Genomic DNA, 20,198 nt, shown 5'->3' with positions numbered 1-20,198 from the left:
TAGATAGATAGATAGATAGATAGATAGATAGATAGATAGATAGATAGATCACTATCCCTGCATGTTTGTATTGAGTTAGGTGTAGAGTGCGTTTATATTGAAAAGCAGACAGGCACCTCTTACGTTTATGCGCGCTTGGTACTCGGCGCTACCGGCCGAGTTGCGTGCGACGCAACGATACACTCCCCCATCTCGAATGAGCGGACTGCTGACGTTGACGTGAGACACGGTGAGGCCGTCCGACAGGGTGTACTGGCTGGTCTTGTAGGTGGAGTCTCGTACGACTTCCTCGTCGTCCAGRGTCCAGGTGATGGAAGGGGGCGGAGCTCCTTTTGCAGCACACATTAGGGAGAAAGGTTCGCCGGGGTTCACCACCCGCTCGCTGAAGGAAGACACAATACGAGGAGTACCATCTGAGAGGGGACAGGGAGAAACAGAGAGCTTTGATTTAAAAAATRCATTCATGGAGTTTATCTTTCATAGAATTAATGCTTGCTAAGTTTCATGACAGTCCACACACCCTCTAACAAAATAATGGAAAAGTCCTGAGCAGTGTGGCCCTTCCGGGAAGCAAAGCACTGGTAGGCCCCAGAGTGGAACTTTTGCGCCGCTGTGATCTGCAGGGTGTCGTTGTGTTGCCCCTGAATGGAGATGTGCTGATTAGCGGCAATAGGCTCTGTGTTCCTGTACCAGGTGATGGTGTATTCAGGAGAGCCCTCCACAGTGCAGGTGAAGAACAGTGTGCTGCTGATGCCTGTTTTCAGATTCTTAGGAGACAAGGTCACCCGCAGTGGATCTGAGAGAAGCAAACACACACACAAGGTCAAGATGCACATCAGAACATGTCAGCACACATGCAGAACAAAATGCAAAAACTCTTTTCAACTGCATTGGTCTTTAACACTATTTCCCAARGAACCATATCAAAATAAAAAAGATTTGAAACCCCCTTTTAGGTTTAAAAGTTTTGAGTCTTTTTCACTTTTTTTTGTGACCCAACTATTGATTCACTTACTGTGATCCATTGAATATGTGCAAAAATCTTTTACTTTAGCTAAATAACAGTAAAATGTTTTTTAATAGGATTTTACACTCAGAAAGTGAACTAAATAATGAAAATGTGTTAGCTACATTTTTAAACATTTTATTTATATATGCAGTTTACTAAATGCTGAACAACATGAGAGAGTCATTTTTGGATGAAATGTTGTCTAAATGATATCCAATCTGTCCACAGAGGGCAAAATTTCATGAAACTTGTTAGAAAAATTAGAATATTTTGTAGATTCTGTAAAMGAAAAAATGGCATCTGGATTTACAGAAAAATGGTAAGACAAATAAAACCTCATGTATGACCCAAACTCATCTCCGCTTTTTATCATAATCATTTCTTCCTAAGCTAATTAGTCCTATTGCTTTCTGTCTGTTGCATCCCCCTTTTTTGCACTTTCAGCATTAGATTTGAMCCTAATTACAAGCTGTTAGTGAGTGTTCTGATTGACTAAAGTGTGCTTTTTCATAACCATTTTATACTTCGAGGGCTGGATTGAATGAGCTCATAGGCCAGATTTAGCCCGGCAGCCACTAACTGAAGATCCCTGCTCTTTAATTAGGAGACCTTTTGTATCAGTTTATGACTGAGAAAGCTGTAAAAAATAACTTCAATATTTCAAATCGCTTTTGTAATTTTTTAAAACTTTTATTATGAATGTAACTAAAGCAAATAAAAGCAATGATTAGACATTTTTTATTGACATATAAAACAAATGTTCAGTGGATCTCAGTGCTTTGTATCAACTAAGTAAGTCTAAAAGCATCAGAGTGGACTCAGAACGTGACCCACTGATCTGAGCGTACAGTAGCTGTTTGCATCCAGACAGAGAGGGAACAATCAGCAGCGGTGACTCAATCAGTTGGACACTCTCATTAAAAAACAGCTGGAGATATCGCTTCGCATCTCCGTCCACTAGTGTGTTTGTAAGTGTGTCTGTGTGTTAAAGACAGCACGTGTGTGTGTGTGTGCAAATGTCAGCGAGCAATAAGGCAGCTGGTGGTGTATGCTGGGGGGCATTGCTGCCTCTCCAGCCCCCCCCCCCCACCCTGTCAGAGTCACAGAGTGTGCTGCCATGATGTGCCCACTGGCAAAGCTCACTGCCTCTCTATTCTCTCCCTCTGTCTCGCCTCTCTGSCTTTGTTTTGTCGTATACCTCACACAACGTGCATTTATCTGGCCCACTCTTATTATCCTGTTATTACGTTGCAGATAATCTCATTCCAACACTGTCTGGGTGTGTGATTGTCCCTCGCGTGACCCCCTRGTCTTCATTTCCACCTTCCTCGCCCCCTTTGTTTTGACGGTGAGAGGCGCTGGCAGCTGTGTTATGGAGTCAGACTCTGCGATTTACTGCCCCTGTCTCTCTTTTTGAGGTCTGATATGATGGGGCATCAAACAGCTCACACACATTTGTTGCACACACGCCTGAAGTGTGACCATCTAGACACGTGTCTCAAAAAAAAGGGACTAGAAGTGTGTGTTCTTCTGCCAGGTTGACTCTTTCATAGAGCATCTGTAAGAGGCTGTCAGATTATTTGTCAAGGTGTGTGTGTGTGTGATGGTGCTCACACACCTATAACGTGAAGCTGTCCAGACACTTCCTTTGAGCCGAAGCTGTTGGTGACCTCACAGGCGTAGCTGCCGCTGTCCTCCTGCCTRAGGTCGCTGATGGTCAGTCCCGTCAGGCGCCGTGTCCAGCGAGCGTCCGAGGGCAGCGGCCGGCCGTCTTTCAGCCAGCGCACGGTGGGGCTGGGGTATCCGCCCGCTGCGCAGGGGAGCTCAATGCTCTGGCCTGCATACACCTCTCCTGCTTGGAAACTGTCCAAGATGGCGGGCGAGGACTCACTGGGGTCTTAGAGTAGAGATAGGCTCACATGATTATACTGAGTTTAAAACAAGCTGTGAATGCTGAGTGTTAATGGAAAGTTGTTAGGGCTTAAAGAAGCAGAATACTAGCCAAAATCTAAAAGTAGCCAACCACTGCAAACTACAAATTGTAGTTAAAAATAGAAAATAGCTAAAAGTTAAAAGAAGCAAAACACTCATTAAATGATAAAAGTAACAAGATGCTTATTAGCTCAAAGTCAAAAATAACAGAAAAAAACAAAAAATATAACTAGAATAAGGATACCTGAATCAAACAAAAACCTAGATAAAAAAATAGAAAGTGAATAAAACATAAGCAGCAAAAACAATCTAGGAAAGCTGAAGTAACAAAATGCTAGCTCAAAACAAAAAGGAGCAAAATGTTAACTAAAAACCAAAAGTAGTYAAATGCTAGCTTATAGTAGCAAAACACCTAAATGCTAAAAGTAGCAAAAGGCCAGAAAAAAACAGAAAAAAGGTTACATAGCAGATAAAAGTAGCAATGGCTGGATAAAAAAGTAGCAAAATTTAGCTCAAATGGCTTGATAAAAGCTGAAGGTAGCAGCTACAAATAAAAAAATGGTAACTAAAAGTTTTAAATAAAATAAGACATAAATAGAGGAAGTATGCTGAAGCAGACATCAACAAAAACAATGAGTTTGAACGGCTAAAACTGCACAACATATGAAGAAGTCCTTATATTGGAAAAAGCGTGAAGAAAAAAAAAACAGGAAACAATAGTGTGAATGCTGACTCAGCAGTTACACAATAAAACAAAAGAGCAAAAGCAAACAAACAACAAGCAGCAGCTCACCCATGACTGACAGCCTGGCCCCGTTGCTTTGTCGTGTCTCACCGCTGTACTTATGCTTGGTGATGCAGCGGTACGTGGACAGGGCGTCCTCCTTCTGGACATCAGAGATGTAAAGAGCCCCAAAGGAGGTCAGGGAGAACCGGTTACCTGAGGAAGACACATTCAGCAGAGAAACGTAATGATAATCACAAGCATCCTGTAAAACTGCTTTCACCTTCCCTCTGACACTCTGGCACAATCACATCGTGCTTATTGCAAAAGCATGTTGCACTGAAGACAAACAGCTGCCTGAACAGTTGTCACTTCCTGCCTAATGATGCTGACAACTAAAACCTGGCTCTCCATCAGGACCTGGAGGACACCCATCGGTCACTTCCTCCTCACATGGACGACATCAGACAGACCATCTCCTGCTACACACGCTGTAATTTCCCAACTATCTACATGACCCTAAAGCTGTTCTGAAGAAATAATAAATCAGGTATCAATATTTGTTTTGTGTTGCCATATTTGTAGTTTAGAAATACAGCTTTCACACACTTCTATAGTTCAAAGAAGCAATAAATGACAACGTTTGATAGAGGAAACTATCCTCATAGGTTAATGACCAAACATCCTATAAAGTTAAACATATGAAATCACCACATAAACACATACATTTACCAGATTTATTGTGGCATGTTTTGAGCTGGCTGCCATGCAAAAATAAAGTRGGTTTAGATATTAAAGGTTTAGTTATCAGTTTTGTTGTTTAACATCCAAACTGCAGGTTYGCAGCTGGATCCAGATGCCTACAAATGTGTTCATCTGCATCACTGTCTGAGCCAAACAGAAACGTGTTTGCCGGTCAGAGAGGTTGAGCGGGGCACGTTGAAGGTAGCAGTTATGGACTGTGCGTGTGTTTGCATCAAATGTGCTGCATAACCTAATAGGAGGCACAGGCTGCAATTTTACAGCAGCCTTTGTTTGCCCCCCAGAATGAAGTCTTACAGGATAATGAGCACTTTAAGTCTGCTACTCCCACAACACCGAAGACATGCCTGTCACAACACTCTGACACAGGCAGGGAGAGCGAACGGGGGGAGGAGGTGGGAGTCAGCTGGATCTGTCAGAGCCACACATTTTGCCTCGGTCCTCAGCAGAGGACCAAATTCATCCCAACTGCAAGCTCTGAAACGATGCTGATTACACAACACACATCACATTACCCTGCTCGCTGTCTGACCATCCTAACTCAGCGGACTCATTTTCATGTTTGTGTTGAACTCTCSCATTGTCCATCTTCTCATCTTTTCTCTTCGTCACTTGCTCTTAGTTTCAGTGCAGAGTGGCAGAAAGAGTAAAATATTAAATACTTAAATCACTGCACTCATTCAGCTTTTTTCACTTTTACTTGACTAGATAAAGTGAAACAGGCGCTGGGTATCACTATTTTTTAGTAAAAGTTGTAAATTGTCTTTGACTAGAGTCTGTCTAGATTGTTTAGGGACTCTAATTGAGATTTAATTTGGGTTTTCTTCAATGGTGGCTTTATTGTTGAAACTCACATAAAGCTCAGGTGGGTGAAGAACATGTGCCAAACACGAGGTCTGCGGGCCAAATTCAGCCCACCATAGAATTTTATGCGGCTTGTAAGAGCTTCAAAGTGTATTAATGTCTTAAAATGAGTGTATGCTGCTTTAAAGCCAGTATTGATCGTGAATTACATCTGTCCCTCCAGTGAGAATTTCTTGTCGGGAAGTGGGAGAGTCAAGATGGCCGCTACTCACCACAACTCAACCGTGATTAAAACTCTTTTACTTTTACTTTTAATAGAATTTCTGTTTTATATATTTTACATATAGTCAGTCGTACACATAGTACTTTTCGGTGTTTATAAGAAGACGTATTAAAATGCTGTTTCTATCCAGTAAATATCACATAGAGCTCAGTTATTGAGAGGATGAACATGACGTTTTGTATTTAGTAGAAGTTAAACACAAAATGTCACAATTAATTACAAATGGCGCTTTGAGCACCACCATAATGTGACCCTCAGCGAAAATAAGTTTGACACCCATGTGCTAGAGGGGGAATAATTTTATAAGCACTGGTTTCTTTAAAATCTATCCAGTGGTTCATGAAATATTTTGCAAAGAGACAGACAAACTTTATCACCTTCAGTAATGGACCATAACAAACTGAGCAGATTTATGGAAAAAACACTGACTGAGCTCAACAAGAAGGCAAAAAAATTAGAAATCAGCACCTTTTTTCCCCAATTTTAAACTGTATTTTTCAACAACCTATTTTTTTTGTTTAACTTATATTTTTTACAGTTTAATTTTTTTTACCTACAAAGCTGTTTGAAAAAGTGCCATTGCCTTGAGGAGTCCGATCCTGCAGGAGTTTGGTTGGCTTCAGTGAGATGAATTCAGGGAAAAACCGAAGCAAAAATGTTCACGATACTTATGTGCAGATGTAGTCCAGATGGGAACTATTAGCATTTTTTTATGGAACCACCGAACTAGATTTTTTATGATGCATAAAGCCAAGAATGAAGTACATAATACTTTATTTCACAATTTAAAATCAGCCAAAAAATATTCAAATCTCTTCGTATTTTTGCAAACCAAATTTATTTGTTTTGATAGTTCACAGACCAGGTAAATATCAAGCTTCCAATTAAACCAATATTCTCATATTTTACATTCATATTTCCACTTTTATAAATTGTCTAAATGAGTAAATTCAAATAGCATACATATCTACAAATCAGTTATAATAAAAGCCAATTAATCAAAACCCAAAGCTTGGTGTTGTTAAACTGGTCAGACATTAAAATATAACATGAAAAACATCAAATGCAATAAAAGTTTATCTTGACTTTTTGTTTTATTGGAACAAAATGGAAGCCTTGTCACAAAACAGATCTGCTGCTGAAATAAATTCCAAAAACAGATAAAGGAAATGGTGACAAAATTGCAAAGTAAATGTTTGTATGTAAATGAAAAAAAAAAAAAAAACGAAAAGTATGACATCGTCTATAAATAGAACATATACTGTAGCTGTGTGTGTGTGTGTGTGTGTGTGTGTGTGTGTGTGTGTGTGTGTGTGTGTGCGTGCGTGTGTGTTAGCAGCAGCCTCATTTTCTCACATGCAAATGAAGGCGTCGGTGCAAAGATAACGAGGCCCATATTTCCACTTCCTCAGCAGGGCCATTATTTATTGATGTTCTGCATCCCACCCCCCACCCCCCTCACCACACACACCCTCTCACTCTAACTCTTCCTTCATCCTCTCCCTGTTGCTAGGGCCCTTTTTTTACTGCCATCGTGTTAAGATTTTCATGTACTTTCACCAATTATTAAATTGCATTGTGCTTTACAACCGCTGAGGCTGACGGCAACAGTGGAAACCTTTGTAGTTTGGCGACGGCAGAGAAAAGCTGGCCTAAAATTTCTGCTGAAATCGTTTGGATGAAAAAAAAGTATTTAGCAAGATATGGCTAAATTCTTACARGGTGGTGAGTTTTCTGCGACCTTTGAGTTGCGTACAAATTCAGAAGATGTGTGAAATTTTGTGTGCACTTTTTGGTTTGGATGATGGGACTTTTGAGCTCTTCGTTTTGTGCAGACTGAGAAKTGAAACAAAGACAAGTCTTTTTACAATCAAATGCAGCTTTCAGATAGTGAATCTGACCTGCTTATTTTAAAAGACGCAATTCCTCCAGAGGTYTGGGTTTATAATCTAGTTGTTAATAATCTCAATGTGGACACAAGCAATTTCTTCCTGACTTAAAAAAACAAGAATTACAAGTATTTTCTGCACTGACATCCGGTGTTTGGAACATTTTGTACACTTTGGAGAAGGCCAAGGTTAGAAAACCTGATGGTTGTTGCTACCACCGCTAAAAGTATTWTCATACCAGGCTGTGACTGCTAGTGACTAATTGGGAAAAGGCATCTGCAAAAGACTCTTTAGAATGTCTCGAAATGTTCACAGCTATTCTCCATAAATATTATTTATTTAAAAACTGGCSTAAATCTGCTTATCTTTATTTCAAAAGTCTACAGTAGATTAAATCATACAAATGGGGGTGAATGCCAAGGCAAGCTGAGGCAGGTATGATGTGGGTGGAGGTGGACAACAAACAACGTGAACGACCTAGAATGCAATTTTCCAAAGCACGCATACAAAAATAAACCAAGCAAAACACTGCTGCACAACATACCTGTTGCAAATGCTCAGGGTTAAGTGGATCTGCAATTGAACATGTGCATTTTTTTCTAAAAATTTTGGGTTGCCAACTAACCTCCAAAAATTGTAGCCCAGTGAGATATCACCTTTTGTTGCACTCTTTGCAGCGACGAGAGAAAAGGATCTTTTTCAGTGAATTACAGACAGCAAGCATCAAATTTTAATGGTTCTACCGTCTAAAACAGAACCAAAAACAAACTCACTGAAACACCTTYGTAATGCACTATTGAACTCACATCACTAGTTTCCTTATGTTGGACCACTACAACCTGTTTCTTCTACTTTTATCTTGCTCAACACAGATTTTGACCAATTTCTGTATTTTCTGTATGCCTTTCCAATCTCATTAGGTGCTCCTATGAAGAAGCAAAATAAGAAAATGAGATAAAACAAAGGTCACTAACTGCCAACAGTCATGATGGGTAGTGGTTGTTGTGTTTGAGGAGCAAATGGAGCCACAAAGGAGGCAGATTCAAAAGCTCAGCAAATAACAAAACTCCATGCCCAGTTCTGGCCCACGTGCAGCACTGAACACTCTAACACTCAGTCCAGAAAATGCAAAGAATGACGGCCCTTTGGTGGCCCAGATGTGGTTTGCCAGAGGTGGTCCATGCATGGACCATCACCATATAGTTGACAAACTACGTGGCATGACAGCAGTACCAGCTTTACACCAGATCTGGCCCACACCTGTCTGCTGTGTGGAACTAAGCTAAACAGGAAAACTGGCAAACCAACAGCATATACAGGGTGAGTCAAAAGTCACAGGTCACCCTTTTATTTTGGTCCAATATGATGGCTTTCAAGAGGGCTGCCATTAGCAGACGTTCTAAAAGATAGGCCTATCACCTGTGGTATTCAGATATGTAATTTTGCCCTTTCTTTCTGAAATAAAAGAGTGTCCTAAGGCTTTTTTATTCACTCAAACTGTCTGTTTAAACAAAAACCTGGCAAAGACTGAGAAAGACTAAAGATGTGAACAGTCAACAGGTGCACTGGTCACTAATGGATGACAGGTATTGTTTAACATAAAGGCAGTGACTGGACAAGAAATAGTGGTAACCAAATCAAGCTGGTGTTTAAAATATTTCAAGGATTAAGTCCAGTCCGATGTGTCACAATGTTGAGCTAAAATGTAAATTAAACACAAGTATTTCTAACCTTCAAAGGAGTAAACATCGGGCACCCTAGTAGGTATTTGAGGTTTATGTGAGGCTGCAAATTCACATGAATATTGAATTTAGTTGGTTCCTTGAAGTCTGCAGTTAAATTGTGATTATTTGTAAAGTTTTAGTTCAAACACAAAGTATTCTAAATGTGAATTTATCAAATCAACCCTTCATTATTTCCCCCTACTTCATACATTTACTCCTAACAGCAGTTTGCAGAGAAGAATTTGAAAGAAGGTGAAGAGACGGTAGGGAAGGAGGAGCGGATCAAAGACTTGTGACTGTCACAGAAAGGAGACGAAAGAGACAGAAAAAAAAAGAAAGGAAAAAGCGCAGCGTATTCCGGAGATATTCTCTGCAGAGCTGGAATATGCTCAGCGCCCGCAAATTCTGACAGGCACGTACGCACACTCAGAAACACCCAGCGAGCTTAAAATAGGACAAAAATATTTCCCTGCAGGCGGAAAAATTAATAAACTACAGGTTAAAATTAGCACTGCAAAGTCGGGGAATGGCGGTAGTCCAGTATTGTAGAGGAGAAGCATGTGAAGGAGAAAATGGGCAGCGCTGAATAAATATTTACATCGTGATTTGATTTGGAAAGCAAGAGAGGAGAAGGAAAAGAAAAAAATTCACATCACATTCAAAGCAGGTTTTATTGGCCCTAGTGATCGTCCAATGGGAGCCCACCCTGCTGCATCTCCTCCATGAAAGAGACTTTGTTAAGGAGACCGAACTCTTCGGACAGAGCGTGAATCAATATGCCAGTTAAGTCTAACGCGGCATGAGCAACGTCTGAATCTCAGCACTCAGCTCCCTCTTCTTCCTCACTCATCCCTTTGTCACTTGTTCGTTTTCCAGGAAGGAGGGGTCGGGTCGCAGGACGCTGGAAGAAGCTGCAGCTCTGTCATGTTTTCATTAAAAAGCCACGCTTCACTGTCTAATCCTGACTGCTGTCCTCTCTCCTAAGCAATTCTGACTGCTTACCTCACATTTCAATCATGTTTCCCCAGCCCTGCCTCCCACCTCTGTTATCTCGACCCTCTATGAGCGGGGAGGATGCTGGAAAAAGTTGAGGGGACAGAAGTGGGGGGTTGAAGAAGCGGGGAGACATCGATGGAGCAAGGTCCAGTTTCCTCTGCGATGGGACCACATCTCTTCTGCTCCACTGGCCCCTCTGTCCCAATTCGCCCTACGTGACTTTTAAACAGTCAACACTGGGGGAGGGGATGCTGTGGAGGGCCCCGTGGAGAGTCTGAACGCACCATCAGGAACGGACTTAAAACCGGTTGCACGCAAAAGACAAATATAAGCTGCAGAGATGCAATGTCCGAAGCAGACGGGCCGATGATGCTGCGTAAATCTGAACGGACTGTCTCCAGGCAGCGAGATTAGGAAACAGGCGCAAGCATCAGAGGAAAGCGAGGGACGAGGGGGTGGAGAGGAGAGAAATAGGGAGAGATGTAGAAATAGGACTCCATTATTCATGACGTTTGTTTCATGTTCTTGGTGACATCTGGGACAGCAGTGATAATGAGAGTCCCGCGAGAGACAAACTACATACACACAATAAACCATCCAGACACATGCCTCTACGGTCCACACACCTACACTTTACTGATGTCCTAATAACTTCTGAACTGCTAATTGACTTAAACACAAACAGAGCTCTAAAACAAAGTCACTAAGTAAACATTTGGTGGCAGAGAGCCATCGACCCTTCACCTTATTTTGATGCCGACAAGAGGCGTTGTTGGGTGTACTGTCTGCCATCAGATGTGTGTTTGTGTCTTTGTCTGTGTCTGTGTGTGTGTGTGTCACGCAGTGTACTCCAGCTTAGCCCATGGCCCGGGGCAGTGAGCTGCATTAGCAGCCCAGAGTGAGCTGCCTGGTCTCTCCCTATTAGAGTGCTGGTGGCAGAGGAGTGTCACTGCCCAGCCCAGAGCCAGTCAGAGAGACAGAGAACATAAATGCTGCTACACACACACACACACACACACACGTGCTGACACACACACTACCACACACTGATTTAGCATGTTTACCAGATAAAACAGTCAATGACCTAAAATGCAAACAGAGTCTAGGGATCAAATAACAGTTTCAAAATAACGTAGATTTTAAGAGGTATAAGCATGGGTGATATACGCATCTCAATATGAAGATCTTAGTACAACAGGAAAATAAAAGCTGAATGGCATTTTTGATTATTTTTTAAACAAACCATGACTCTCCTAAAAAGTCATATGTGTCTGTTTTATTTATTTGTAAACAGTTTCCTATAGGTCACGTGTCAAACAAAACTCCATAAGCTAACTTGGGTTAAACAAAAAAGCATTGCAAAAAATAAAACAATTACGGTAGTAGGGTTCTATTATTTTGACCAAGACTCGGTGCAAAATAAAAAGCTATACCAAATATTTAAACACAAATTTTTTGATAAAGTTTAAATACTAGGATTGTTCACGCATGTAAGCCCATAACATAACAACAAGGAAGACAGTGAGGAGCTAACGCTACAAATTTGTTTAACCACCTGAAGCGCCGCCGTAAACTGCAGGCTGAGGCCACAGCGTCGGCTACAACAAACTCTCCTCTGTCAAATGGTGGAAACAAATCTTCTCAGCCGAGAATCCACAATGCGCTCAGTCAGTTTTAAGATCTTTTATGAGTAAGAAGTGGCAGGAGATAATGCGGTTTGAATGAAGAAGTTATTTTTGACGATTTGTAAGTATAATTTTAGAACACTGGGTAACTGGTTTAGGGTGTTTTTACACCTGATAGTCCGGTAGACTCGGTTTGATTTGGGACCAAAATTGCAACATTTGTTACATTTTCAGCTGGTGCGGTTCACTTTCACAAATGAGCAAAACACTTTGAACAACCTTTTTACCCCCTCGCCTGTGGTGGCGCTGCACCAAGAACCACTGAAGGAAACGACACGAAAAACTGAACATGACGSTGAGCACAACTTCCTTCTTCACGAAATGTAAACAACCGTGTAGTGACATCAGATTTTAGCGGTTTTAGGATTTCTCTCTTGTTTTTGGCAAACCTGCCAAACAAACACTCTTCAACAATGAGCTCAGAATGAGAGGAAGATAAGGCAGAAAACCATAGAGAATGCTGTTTTTCACACAAGTTGGCTGAGAGGGCTCTAGTGGCGTGAACTGCTTCTTGCTTTTGCAGTGGTGTACCGTCCGCTTGGCATGCACATGGATGCACCAGAGTTCACGTCAACCGAGCTGGGACCTAGGTTTGTAGATGGACCAGAGTTTGCATTTTTAGTCAGCATCTGAGTTCAGTTATGCATTCACACCTCCCCAAATGAACCAGACATTCTAGTCAAACAAAACAGAGTTTGATTAAAGCGGACTAAACAGGCACCCTGTCAAAGTGCAATTGCCTAATAACTGTTATTGGCTAAATGCCATGAATAATTGTGATTACATTTTTTTGCTATTATTTCCAGTTGATATTAAATACTCACTCCTTGACCTTAAAAACGTCCTCGAACTCTAATCTTAAAGAGAATTTGGCTGGACTGTACGAATGTTGAGTTATCGACTTGTGTGATTGCAACATTTTGCATGTACCAACAACGCTGGGTGCTTTTCACAAGCTCTCCCATCACATTACATCACTGAAGCTCTGGCCACCTTCACATCTACAGGAGTCAATCCAGGCCTGCAGTGCTGATTTGACCTCTGAGTGTGTTTGGACAGCTAATAGCGTGGCAGATCGATAGGTCTGATTGAAAGGTCGTGTAGCGACATGGCACTTTGTTAACCACCAGGGATCCTGTTTGATCCCTGATCACGACTCCTCACAGTCTCTGAGCATCCCGCTACATTCACAGAGACATCACAGACCAGGAGTCTATTCATCAAAGTGACTCCAGAGTTCATTGTAAACGCCAAAAATAAATAACTTTTATTATCACATTCAGAAGCTTAGTTTGTATTGCTAGTTTGTAGCTATCTCATTATACCTAACGAACATGTGGGATACAGTTACCGAACGCTCACAAGTGGAGCCATTTCAAAAAGCAGGATTAAAATATTTTACTAACATTATGAAAAGCAGCAATTTTCAGAGACAGGAGATTGAAAATCAGATCCAAACTTCCCTGCAATGGCTCTGGACATTTCAGTAAACAACTGTTTCCTTAAATACGATTTCTTCGTAGAGCTGGCAGTAATCTCCAAACACTAATCCCTCTTTCGTTAGCCTTAACAAAAAGAATGGAAGGATGCAGAAGAAATAAGTCCAAACCTCTTTACTCAAATCCTATTTCTTACCCCCATTCCAGGCCACATAAGCTCTCCACTCCTTTCACTTTAAGCCTTGACACGAGACTTCCTGCTTTCAATTCTTCTAATGACTCAAAGGGCAGATTAGTGACTATCTTTCACAGAGATGGTGAGAAATCATTTGTTTATTTTCAATAAAATGTGGACACTGAGTACCAGTACCAACATAAGTTAGACCACACGAGGCCCATGTAGATGTCAATAATTGTTGAAGCTTCTGTCCGCAATAAACGGTTATAATCTTAAAGCAATAGTTCACACCTTCTGTGTAATGCTGTAATTTACAGTACATTTACAATACATGGGTATTTACATATTATATGGCTGCTTGCAAGCAAAAAAAAATGTAGCAAGCAGCTAGCTGTAGCACTTCCAGTGCAACCTGGATGACTTCTAATAATATTTTTGCCAGAATAACTGTGCAATGTGAAATTAATGATGATATGAAGGTTTGATCTGCTGGGAAACWTATGAGAGTTTTAGGACAGCAGCGATCCACTTTTATTTTAATCATTAGCTCGTCATTTCTGTCAGAACTAAACTGTTTCTCCAAATTGAAATTCTTCAAATAGCTTTCTACAACAAACTAGATATTGATTGTCTATAACTTTTTCACAGAATTCACCTCCAAAGATCTGAACTTATAACAAACAGAAAAAGATGTTTGACTCCAAACTTTCTGAGCTGCAATCTTGTTTTCCTGCATTTCTTTTGTGCATAAACTGTTACCACAATCAATTTTTGGTATAAACTATGTATTTTCTTTAGGCCTTTATGACACCTGTACATAAAAACACACATCCCACAGTTGCGCCTCGTCCTCCTCAGCTGCCGCGCACCAACTCAGATCTGCTTTAAGGGTGAAAGAGTGGCCAGATTTCTGTCAGAGTGATGTGCTCGCAGGGGGCTTTCCCATCTTTCCCTCTTACACTGAGTGACACTGATACACTGACACACTGTAAACATGCCCATGCAGCCCCCTGTGTGTGTGTTTGATGGAGACACAAAGAGAAACGAGGCGGAGGGGAGCGACGGTGGCGGCAGCGGTGGTGGAGTATGTGCTTTATGTGAGTTAAGTGCACGTGAGCAGGCGAGTGTGGCAGTGTGTAAATAGTCAATAATAGTCGACACTTGTCAGCCCTCTGCTCTGAACACACAAAGCCTGTGTTCGGGGGACCACTGCTGAACTCCGCCTCTTTGCCCCCCCCACATCCACCCCCTCCCCTCAAACACACACAACTGGGCCTCTCAAGCAGATATAATTATGCCTATTGTGCCCCTTGTGCACACAGACAACACACACATGCAGGCACATGCACTTATTTGTGCTAATTAACACACCCACCCACGTGCCTGCTCAACCTAACTGAGTAAAAGATGGCTGCCAGCACTCCATCTGTTCCTGCCCTGCTCCAGCTTTCACCGGGGCAAATAAGAAGGAAGGGGGTAAAAAATACCCGCAGAACGTGAAGAAAGAGCCAACAGCGGCAAACCAACTCGTTCTGATTCCATTTCAAGGCAAGCAAACCGTTCTGCAGGAAGCAACTCGGAGTTAACGGTTRGCATGTAAACAATTTCAGCAGTTTCATCTGCATGATGTAGCCCCCGCAAAGCCCCCGCCCATGTTGCGGCCTGCTGCGTGCCACATGGGACAGAGATGAGAGAGGGATGATGTGTGACCCGATGATGAAGAGGGGGGGGGTGATGGTCGATGGGTTGTTAGAAGCCCCGGGGATGCCACGTGCTCCTCGTCCTCTTCTGTCCCACAAGGTCCCGATGCACCCACAACAACAGGACAGGCATCACACAGCGGGGCACGCCGCAGCCTTAATGTACCCAGAGTTAATGTTTAATGAGCTCGCCGTACTCGGGCAGCGTCATGCAAAATCTGAAAATGGCTTTATTGTGTTGCGTTTTAGCGGGGTGGGGGGTGGTGTTGGGTGCATTCGTGGTTTGTACACTTGTACTGACTGCATGCGAGTGTGTGTGTCCGACCGGTGTTTACAKGAGTCTGTGGTGTTCCAGACGAGTGTATCTATTAATGTATTCTTGTTCTGAGAGCGCAAGCACAGATTTCCTGCACAAACAGACATTGTGTCCTCACACACTGCTGCTCTCCATGAGGTCTCTCTGACTTTATCAGCTACCTCCCTGACACCACGAGGAGTTTTATGGCAATAATCATGTTTTAATAGCTCAGAGCTACCACTGTAGAATGTACACAGAGAAGACTGGAGCACTTTGAACATGACGTACATGAATAGTGCTGGAAATTATTCTGAAGTTTTAATGTATGCAGATGACTCAGTTTTGTTTGTATATCTATATGTGGCAAGTAAGACAACTTTAAAACCAGAGCACTTTATTATTAAGCCTTGTTCAAATGTTTCTGTGATTCTCTAACATTTATCATTAGTTAATCCCTTATCAGTCATTACATTAGTCAAAGAGCACAAAGGACAAAACCAAAAGTCTTCATCAAAGCTAAGTTTATAAATTTTYCTTGYCTAGACATGATCATGTCGACTGAAWRAATCAGCTGCCTCTGCACCAATGACAGGATAAACAATGAACAACTAAACAAATGGTGTCATGCAAATTTGTAAAAGTTTATAATCCWTGAATGTTGTGTACTTTCACACCAGTCAGGCTAGCTATTAACCTAACCTGGAGGATGAAGATTTCTTCCATGATGGCTCAGTGGTTAGCACTGATACCTCACAGCAAGAAGGTCCAGGGTTTGAACCCCGGTTCAGACCTGGAGTCTTTCTGTGCGAAGTGTGCATGTTCTTCTTGAGCTTGTGTGGGTTTTCTCCAGGTATTCTGGTTTTCTCTCACAGAATAAAAACATGCATGTTAGGCTGTTTTCAGGCCCAGGCCTTCTTTGCAAAAGAGGTCTGTGAGCTCAGTGGGATTTGCCTGTTACATTAAGGTCAATAAAAAATAGACTTCTGCCCATTTTTCCACATTCTATGACTGATTTCATGTTCAATAGAATGCCAAATATTGATAGCTATTTGAATGAAATACACTTCAAAACCTTTCTGTTTGTGATCATTGTCCTTTAAATATGTAAACCTATAACCTAATAGGTAGGTAGATAAGTAAAGTACCTTTTTTATTAATCTCAACATTTTTAAATATAATGTTATATTATAATTGAAATTTTGCTTTTAAATTAATAAGAACATTTGTTTACAAAAAACACATACACTCTCTGAGAAATTCCCTGAAACAAGATGTTAGATTTTTGCAACTTTGATCCACTTGCCCGTTGCGTTCTGAGCTGTGAAAATGCATGCGTGGATGTAGGTTGTGTGCGGTCATGTCTATTGAGCGTCCTAACATCCAGCAGGGACCCGGGGGGCAGAGAATCGATCTGTAATGTAGCCTGTAAGTGACCTCGCCACCTGGTGACTCACTTTCTGACCTTAGTTTGCTTTTAAGCTTTTGAATGTACTTTTAATACACTTTCAACAATCCTTTCACAAAGACTTTTAGTTTCCCGCCAATATTGAGTTTTCAGACCAAGATTTCACATCCACATTTATTGTAATATTTTGCAAATCCATAAGCATGAGCAAATTGCGCGGCAGGTGTATTAGARGGGGCACTGTCGGGCATCTTCTGTGGTCCACCATGTGGCAGCAGCCATCTGCTGGTCCAGTCTCTCRTCATCAGAGCCTCTCATTAGCTTTCTGCTGCTTCGATCTGCAGCCTGAACACTCTCTGTGACCCACTGTTGTTTTTATTCCTGTCCACAAACCCTTCATCTCCCTGTCTCTGCTCCAGCTTCCCCTCCTTCACATCACAGCGCAGGCTAGCAGGACACCAGAGCCTCATGAGGTTAACACACACACACACACACACACACACACACACACACACACACACACACACACACACACACACACACACACACGGCCCAACTATAGGGACAGTACAGTATGGGACAGGGAAGTGAGAGGGAAATAGGTCAGTCTGCTCGCACCCCTCCCCTCCGAAACCCCCCTCACTGTCCTGGCTGGACGTAAAAATGGGACAGGCGAGGGGACACACTCGCACACAAACACAAACACACAATGCACCAGATGGGGGAACATGTGCGTTTGACAAAATGGAACCTGTTGGGGTTCAAAGGGCACGGCTGCGTCGTGTTATGTCATCAACTCAACCTTGCGACCGGTACGTGACTGTGCCAATGATCCCCGTCTGCTTTTAATGACTCTACCATGAAAAAAAAGTGCAGGTGGAGTAAAGAAATAAAAAAAGTTGCATTTTAAATTCAAAGAAAACAGAAATGTCTTGTCTTTTTGTGTTTTCCTGCYATGGATGCAGATGGTGGGAAATTTCTAAGAAACAAATATTTTTGTGACATTCAGAGCACAACGGAGGTTCGGTTAGATTTAGATAATAAAAAGCAACAAAAAAAGTAACTTCCTCTGAAGGATTATGTGTCCATCGCATGGCATGCGAAAGTTTTCAACAAATTTCTCATGTGAATCATTTGAATTTGAAATATGTGTTGAGAGTGACTTTCTGCGCTCTGAGTGAAGCATGGGTCCAGGGCATGTGCTGTGTACTACTGTATTATGTTTTTTTTTAATGGAACTGATTTTACATTTACATTTAAGTTAARAATTTAGCTTTAATTGACATTCTTTATTGTACATTGTTTTCGATTTCTGCAATATCTCAGGGATTACAGCAAATTCCTGGTATTTAGGTTCTAAAAAAAATCTGCGAAAGACTGAGTCCACAAACTGTGAAACATAACTTGTGGATATTCACTGTATTTCAATCTAGTTTAGATATTGAACTAAAATTTGATGTGGTAATAACAGTCAACACACAATTTTCATGGTCAGACCAAAATAGCTCTAACAACATCATTTCTCAGCATAAAATGACTGGTTTAAAACTCCAACACAAAAGGTGGCAGGTGACATGTCTTTAATAATCTCATTCTGTTGAATTTATTTTGTTTCGTTTCCCCACAAAGCTCTCTTTTTTAACTGTATTTCTTGTTGTGGCCCCGAGGTGTGTCGTTGTCATTTCTCACCCTGAATGTAAACACGTTGGGTGATAAAATTAGATCTCGACTAAGTGAAGAAATAAACCCACATGTTCGCCTTTGCTGAGCCCGGATCGGCTCCCAGCACCTCCTGCTGTGCCGTTTGAAGGAAAAGGAGCTCCGGAGACGGTGACAAGCAATCAGGCACACTCACTCACACTCAAAGAGCTTTTCAGTCACAAAATCAATTTTCATTCTCACATCTTCATTAGATCTGGTCACACTGAGTCCTGCTGGCCAAGCAGGGCCACAAACAGGACTGTAGAGGTGGTTAAAAAAGGACCTGAAGACCAGAATCAATTAAAAAGCCTAGGATTACTTGATGAAATGCATATCACCTACCACATTTCACATCACAGTTTTCAACTAAAATAGCCTCATAACGAGAATGGATGGATTTATAGCTCAAAACAAGAGGTGAGGACGACTCAAATACTACCACACCAAGTTTTAGACCTTTTGTTTGTCTGAGGAAGTCATCTTAAATCAAATTGTAGATGGACATTCTATCATGACTTTATAAAAGATTCAAGTCAATTCAGTGGATAATGGAAAAGTTTTAAAGAAAGATCTTGTGCAATCAGTTAGTGGTCATTGACCGTATTGTGGARMACTCTTAGCTACTACCATARCAAGTTTTAGCTCAATATCTGTAAATAAGTCTGGATTATTCCCATTCATGTGTTTTATATGTTCAAGTAGCTGTGGTGGCCATCTTAAATTGGTTTGTCTCTACAAGGTAGAGGCACAACTAATGATTGCTTACAGAGAATTTCACTAAATCCATCTATTTGTTCATGAGATATTTTGCTAACAGACAAAGACATGGGCAATATGGGTAATAAAAAACCTCTTTGTTTTAACATGAGATTCAGCTGTTTGAGTATCATTTGTGCCTCTGTGCTGTAATTTATATCATGAGCTGTTTTAAACATTCAGATGATTTATGGGATGATGATGATGATGAGAATGACAGCGATGATGACGATGATGTCACTGTGTTGTTTAGCAGGAAGTGGTGTCATGGTTATGAGGAGAGTTAAACCCAAGGGCAAGAGGGCTGTAGAAATGACAAAACAAAAAGCTGGTTTGGCAGCAAAAGACACAAGAGACACAGAGGAGAACCAGACATGGTATAAAACCACAAATCCAGACTGTAGATGAGTGAGAAGTGAGAGATTAAATGAACTGAGGCAGATGAGTAAAAACAAGACATCAGCCCTAATGAAATCAGGAACAGGTGTAAGTGAGTGTGTCAAGGCAACAATGAAAAGAAAAAAAAAACAAATTATGACAAAAGTATTTGCTACATTTCTTAGTGTAAAAAAATAACAAAATGTTTATTTCTGTAAGCAGCTCATCGTGTTCAGCCTCCAATTCTCACACTGACTGCTCATCAGCTGACCTATATACTCCTAATTACACCCAGAGCCTGTTGACAACATGCAGACACACACACAGACAACACAAACAGACACATAAAATTGTCCGTGTATGTTTGAAAATCATGGCAAGATTTAAAAACGTATTCCGTAAACAAGAAAAAGCAAATGTGCAGAAATTCCTACACAAAACTTTGAAAGCTGTAAAGGCCTTGGACTCCTTGAAGGAAAGGTTATTACCACACACACACACACACACACACACACACACACACACACACACACAC

The 20,198-nt window shown here is 41.4% G+C and overlaps 1 protein-coding gene across 1 annotated transcript in view; it reads right to left on the bottom strand.

Annotated features, from left to right (window-relative positions):
• Positions 1-20,198, bottom strand: part of LOC106534979 (Down syndrome cell adhesion molecule-like protein 1) — a gene marked incomplete at its 5' end in the record, with an annotated part of 52,327 nt that overhangs the window by 26,457 nt on the left and 5,672 nt on the right. The window contains 4 exons of the mRNA XM_014031814.1: positions 117-413; positions 521-796; positions 2,628-2,906; positions 3,735-3,881. Of these exons, the coding sequence (XP_013887268.1) occupies positions 117-413; positions 521-796; positions 2,628-2,906; positions 3,735-3,881 (999 nt within the window). The remainder of the gene's footprint in view (positions 1-116; positions 414-520; positions 797-2,627; positions 2,907-3,734; positions 3,882-20,198) is intronic.

Source organism: Austrofundulus limnaeus, unplaced genomic scaffold (assembly GCF_001266775.1).
Source record: "Austrofundulus limnaeus strain Quisiro unplaced genomic scaffold, Austrofundulus_limnaeus-1.0 Scaffold1326, whole genome shotgun sequence".
NCBI lineage: Eukaryota > Metazoa > Chordata > Actinopteri > Cyprinodontiformes > Rivulidae > Austrofundulus > Austrofundulus limnaeus.
Note: the sequence above shows the minus strand (reverse complement) of the source record. Positions and strands in the feature narration are given on the sequence as shown.